The 6,923-nt window shown below is 32.5% G+C and overlaps 1 protein-coding gene across 1 annotated transcript; it reads right to left on the bottom strand.

Annotated features, from left to right (window-relative positions):
- LOC18766098 (E3 ubiquitin-protein ligase RMA1H1) lies at positions 1 to 2,517 on the bottom strand. The gene is made up of 2 exons (XM_007198776.2): positions 2,196 to 2,517; positions 1 to 1,049 (listed from the first exon to the last, which is right to left on the bottom strand). Exon 2 carries the CDS (start codon positions 1,006 to 1,008, stop codon positions 220 to 222), a length of 789 nt encoding a protein of 262 aa, XP_007198838.1. The 5' UTR covers positions 1,009 to 1,049; positions 2,196 to 2,517; the 3' UTR covers positions 1 to 219.

The raw sequence follows: 6,923 nt of genomic DNA on the forward strand, positions 1-6,923 counted from the left end.
TTGATGGTGAAATTGAACCCCTTATTCTAAACTCGATCCTATACATGCTGAAAATTTATGCAATGGATTTTACCAAGATCTAAACACATCTTGAAGCACAGTACATTCAACCGCTAACATAAAATTGGCAACCCGTCTGGTTGAATCCGCGCGTCTTTCATATTCTTATACTCAATTTTACAGGTATACAATGAGTAAGGGAGGGAGCTAAAATTGTGCTCAGAACAAAAGAAGGCACAACATAAAGCAACAGAAGAGGAAAAAACATATTCTGCTGAGCGACTTATCAGCCTGCATTACATGCCTTCTAACCCTTGGACTACCGCTCCCGGCAAGATTGTACGAATTCGAATAAGTGTACAAGTTTGTCATTGAGTTACCAAAGACCCTTGCGTATACCATTTCGCCGAACATTCCAATTACTGGATTGATTGTGGTGGTGCTTCCAGGGCTTTGCATCGGTAAAGCAGTGTTACTGCCTTGTTGTGGAGTGTTTAGTTGTGAACTGTAAGGAGAACTCCGATGATGGAGTTGCTGAGTAACGTATGGACTGGTGGGGGTACCGGCTGTTCGTGGTGTGTCAACCCCGCAAGGACGAAAAGGTCTTCGCGGAATGACTATACCAAGATGGGAAGCCTTGCCTTTGGAGGGCTTTGTAGGCTTTGTCGTTTGGCCCCGACCGTAGAGTGGGACTAGAGAAGATTCATTGACTTCAGCTTTGCATACAGGGCACTGCGGCTGTTTTTGCTCATCCTGGTATTCAGAGGGCGGGCTCTGGAACTGAAGCCACTTGTATATGCAAGGCCAGCAGAAGAGGTGACCGCAGAGGGTGACTACTGGTTCGTGCACAGAGTCCAAGCATATGCTGCAGTCGAAATTACCACAGGATTTGTTTTCAGAGTCTGTGACTTCATCAGAAACAGAGTTCCACTTTTCAAAGGAACATTTATCTTGTCCAATGGAGTCATTTTGAACCATAGCCTCTGGAAAGTGCTGCTCTAGGGCCATCTTAACTGATCGAGAAAGTGGTATTTCTTAGCTGCCGAAATCTGAGAAATGGAAAAACAAGAACGTTAGAATATGGTCTAAAAACAAGCCTTTAATGAAGTTTAATGATATCAATGAAAAGGCTACAGAAAGATACATCTTGGCAACAAGAAAGCATCAAAAATTACACGATTAAAAGATCATTAGATCCAAATGTTTAAAATTTTTTAAAAAAAATTAATTAAAATAATCCTATCATTTTATAAATAATCAGATGACTACAAAGAGCATATGATAAGTTCAGATTGAGTAGATTTATCTATTGTATGCAGTCCTTCTAGAAAGACTTAAACAAGATTAACATTTTAAATTAAAGATTAATAATTTCAATCTCTTCAAGATGCTTGAGAATTAAATATGTGATCTAAGAATTTCAAGTAGACAAAACATGAAAAATATATAGGTAGGCTTGACCGAACTTGGATTAGGTGAGAATTAGGCAAAACAAATTGCATCAATTGTTAAAAATCTGTGCTCAACTTCCAACCAGCTATGGTTGGGAAACCTAACAGAAGTATTATTTCTTCCAAACCTTCACCAATGAACACATCAAGTTGAAACTCATGGACTTAAGCTAACATCAAATTGACAACCAGAGAGACTCTTCTGTAGAAAATCAACAGAAAGACCAAGAATACCAATATTTCAATGGTTGTGGTTGACCTGAAAAGACACGGTTTTTTCAGGGAAACAACTTCTCCTTGTGTTCCTGATTAATATCTAGTAGATTTTGGAAATTTGCAGCAGATTTCATGGATCTCCATTAAATTAGGGAAACAAAATCCTGAGAATCAGATTCCCGGGAAATTTCAAAGCATGTAACCAGCTACACCACAAACCATCACCATGGTGGGTATTTCTAAAATTTAATATGCAGGGGACCCATTTTGAACAGAGAAACACAAGTTCATACTTCAGGGGAGCCACCAAACCAAAACGAGGAGAATGTTTTATGCAAGTTAGGCAAGAACCTCTTCGATTTCTCAGAATCCAAGATTCTTGAGTTGAAATCGATTCACCATACACAAGCAACTCGAAAAGAAACAAACTTTGCTACCCAAGAAGAGAAACCATTCAAAGAACAAGACCCACATACATGCGAATGAACAGACAGATGCATAAGGATATGAAGAGAGACAAGTGCATACCAGGAGTATTTGAGAAGTGGGTTTTGCTATTCTTTGTGTATGTAAGCTGTGAGTGCGTAATTAAGAGCTTTGGTAACAGAGCTTCAATGGCAGAACAGAGAGAATCAGAGAGAAGGAAGGAGCGTTGGTGGGTATGGAGATGAATGAGAAAGATGAGAGGAAAGAGGCATGGGGGAAGGAGTATATATAGAGACAAAACATATTACGTCTTCGAGAATAGATTATTAGATAAATGATAAAGCCATGAGCCACTTTGCTCTTCACGCACGGTTCTTGAGATTTGATAATTTTGATACCACCCTCTCTCTCTCTCTCTCACTCTCTCTCACATATACGTGGCACCCATCATTTGTACTATTTTCTTTTTTCTTAAATTCTTTGTAAGATCATTTCTTTGCCTTTTTTTTCAATAATTAATAATAATACATTTGTTTGATTGTTTTTATTTTCTCTTGGAGCTGTTTTTTTCCCTTTTTCACCAATGCTCTTGTAGCTGGAACTCTAAAATAGTTATCATACACATTTTTTAAGAAATTTCTAACATTAATCACTTATAAAATTAAGGAGGTGTATCTAATCCATACTTATAAAGACTTTTTATTAGTGAGTGACTTTTATAAAGTTGAAAAATTCTTTATAAAGTTAATAAAAGTTCCTAGTAAAGAAATTAATAATTACAAAAAACAATTTGGTTAACAGGTTCTAGCCCAGTATAAAAGGGCATTAACTTGCAAGCTAGTTGGCTCAAGTTTGATGTCTCCTTGGTTGTGTGTGTTATGTGTTGATTCCCCCAGTAATTTAGACTATCGCTTGTATCTACCAATAAAAAATAAAAAAAAACTTCGCCTATATTCAAAACAGAAATTACACGAAGAAAAGTAATACCAACAAAGAATTACAAACAAAACAAGAAAGTATTGTATTTTCGTATTTGTTGTATTGTGGGATTTCTTGTATTTTTTACTTGACTTGATTTTCACATGATAATTGTGGAAATTTTTGGATTGTACGTATGATTACATATTCGAGATTCAAAGTGCTTTGTTTTACTTCGATTACATCCAAAATCAATCTAGGATAATCTAGAAGTTCTTAATCTTTAAAGCATTTGGCAATGTAACCATACCCATTTGTAACAAGTGGTATAAGAGCTCATTTTGTTCCACCATATTTTGCTTTATAATAAGGGGAAATTTTTGCATAACCATAGAATACAGCGACTTGTCATAACTCATCCACACATTATAAACATTCACTTATATTATTACACGTGAATAATTTACATCACATGACTATACTCTAGTACGACATTATAATTCATGCGTACAAGAAGAAGGATTTCAGAGTACCCAGTAATTGTGACGAACACATCCTTAATGTAATAAAATAAAAAAACAATAAATTTAGAGAGGAAATTAGAATATTATTCAACGTGACAGAAGAAATTCTAGAGTCTAGGTGTTTTCAATTAACACAACATACTATGGATTTTCTTGGAGACCGAAAGTTCCTTGAAGTTGTATAAAGTGGAATATAAATAATAAACTTTGGGAGAAATCAATGTACCACATACTTCTAGAAAGAAAATTTAGACCGATGCTTCACTTTTAACAACTACTCAACACTTTCCTTTTCTTTTATCTTCAAGTACAATATTTTATTTACTTTTTTACGTACAAATAATAGTGTAAATTATTTTAAATTTATCTAATTTACTGACGACACTCGAATTTGAGTGTAAATGACGAACTTACTACTTTGATTAACTGATTTAACTTATATATATTCTTTATTGATTTATTTTTTATAAATACAGCAACACATATTTTTCTCTAAAAAATTGTCTTCTTCCTCTAATCATGGTTTCTTTGCATTGTGGTTTCAGACATAAAACATTGAGAAACCATTTATTTCGTGATGCATGATATGTAATAGGGTTTTACATTCCACCTCACATGTTAAATAAAAATATTATTTTATTATATAGTGTTTATTGGTTTATGACTTTCTAGGCACATTAATTGAAAAGAAATAATGAAATAACATCACAGAGTCAAATAACAAAAAGTAATACCATGAGAGAGAAATGTTATTCTACTTAAAATTTAATATTTTAGTTGGAGTGAGTCTCAACTATTTTTTTTACATACTAAAAGTGCCGCATTTCTTTAAAAATAAAAATAAAACTGGACACATTTCTTTAAAAAATAAAAATAAAAATGCGCACATTGGTTTATGTTCAAATTGTTTCCTTGGTAGAAGAACTTGTGATATACTTCAAATAAAATGTACTCAATAAAACCATCTGCAAATTCTTGGACAAAAACAAGGGGATAAGAATCTGCTGGCATTCGAGTAGTAGTTTGAGAATGCTGTTTTGACCATTATTGTCTACATTTGAATTTTATAAATAGGAATACCAAAAGGTTATAACTATGACAAGTATAGCTAACATAAATTCATATGTTGCACCACTTAAGTCTAACACGTTACAGCTATGGTGATATGAGAGTACGTATAACTCTAACCCATAACTTATTATAAAGAAGCCGACGATCTTTTATGCACTAATACAAAAATTTCATTTCCCACATTGAAGTACGTCGATTTTTATAAATAAAAAAATTCTTAAAGTTTGTCCCACGTTTCACTCAAATTGATAGTGTGCATATTTCATGGAGTGTAAGTTTAATCATAAAGACTGCTTACTCATTTTGGCAAAAGGAAAACCCTTAAAACCAAATAATATTGACATTGATCTTTCTAGAAAAGGGAAAAAAAAACAGTGATATTGATATTGCAACTAAATTGGTTCACATATTGATATTGTAACTGAATTAATTGGTTGACAGCTTGATTTGCAACAAAATTCATAAAAACAAGTTACTCATGTAACCCTGTCAATGTCAGTTTTGCGTGATGTGCCACTCATAAGAAAGAAATGAGATATTTATTCAAAAACCTATTTTAACACGACATATTATACAAAAAGTCATATAAAAAGTCATATAGAGTAATGAAAATAATTTAATCAACCCTTTTGGTGGTGGATTGTAGTGAAGAAGAAAGTGAATCGTTAGGTACCTTTGAATACAAAAACAACACTTGCATTGTGAAATTTGTTGGAGTGTTACCGTCAAATCAAATTAGTAACTTCGAATATTATACGCATACATACATAATTTTTTAAAAGTATTTCAATTTTTCATACACTACTTAATTATATGGAAAAATATGCATTTCTGCAATAAAAAATATATATCATTTACGTATTATACATGCACATACTTATTTTTCTTGAATAAATATATGTTTTTTCAACTATCTTGCAATAATACACATATTATTTGTGTATTGTATCCATATTTTTTCACGTACTGATGAAAAGAAGATTAAAAATAAATAATTATAAAATGACTGGATTTTTCACCATATATTTTTAAAAACTTTAACAAATAATATACATACGTATTTTATACATATTATACACAGTGGCAGAGTAAGAAAATTTATCAAGGAGAGTCATCCTTAAATAGCAGAGTGAAAATTTTACTCAATGGATTGACTCATTTGTTAAAAAAATCCCGAGAAATCTTAGAAATTTGAGGTGTGTTTATGTCTTAGAAAAAAGCCCCTACTAGAGCCCAGAGGGATTTTGTAGTGTATTTGGTTGAGCAACCTCAAAAGATGAAAATGATCTGCCCATGTAATATAGAAAATAATTGAGTCAAATACAACACATACAAAACACAAAGGGTGAGAAGGGTGAGAAGGGTCAAGTGACCCTTGTGGGCCTTCATTGGCTCCGCCCATGATTATACACATCTCATATTTTACTAATTATGCTAGCAAACATTTCGCTACAAACATAGTTAGCTTGATTTAAAAAATGATAATACATAGCTTTCAAAATAATTAGACTCCCCTCTGTAAATCCTCAAAGATACCTTAATATGCCCTGTTTTTGAAATAGGGTAGCCTCCCCTCTCCCTAAACTTTATATTGATTTTTACAACTGATGGCCTATTTGAATTATATATGAATGCAATTTATCGTAGAAATTTCAGAACCATGTATTTGTGGCTAGGTATTTAGATTTTGGCTAAGTTTATTGGTAAAAGAACTCACAAAATAGTCTGCTAATAATTTACAATACTAAAATGTATAAAGTCTAAAAAAGAATTATACTTGTTTTGAATTTAAGAAGCAAAGGAAAACCAACTTGGTTTGGTCACCAATCCTCTAGAAGCAAAGGAATTATCCAACGTGAATTTAATATAATACAATGGAGTTGCTTATATATGTACGGTGTTAAATTATCATCCCCTTATAAATAAATAATATATATCAAACCCCACAGCCAAATTGGGGTTTTAAAAATAGAAAAAAAAAGGAAGAAAGAGAAAGAAGAAAGCTACTTTTATAATTATTAAAGAGCTTCACTTAGACAGCTATCGTCGTGCTTATGGCTATGATGTAGTATAGTAGATATCAATTATATACCATTATAAATACATAGTCCAATGTTCTCCGAAAAATATCATAAATTTAAATTCTAGCATTCGTGTAGTGTATGTAAGTGAACTACAACGTAAATATATAACACAATTGGAATCATGTTTTGCCTATGTATATGCATTATTTAGGGTTCTTCTTTGTGGATCATTTTGCCACTATATCATCATCAATTAATCTTGACAAAAAATTGATAAAATAAAATAAAATATT

This window comes from Prunus persica, chromosome G3 (assembly GCF_000346465.2).
Source record: "Prunus persica cultivar Lovell chromosome G3, Prunus_persica_NCBIv2, whole genome shotgun sequence".
Classification (NCBI taxonomy): Eukaryota; Viridiplantae; Streptophyta; class Magnoliopsida; order Rosales; family Rosaceae; genus Prunus; species Prunus persica.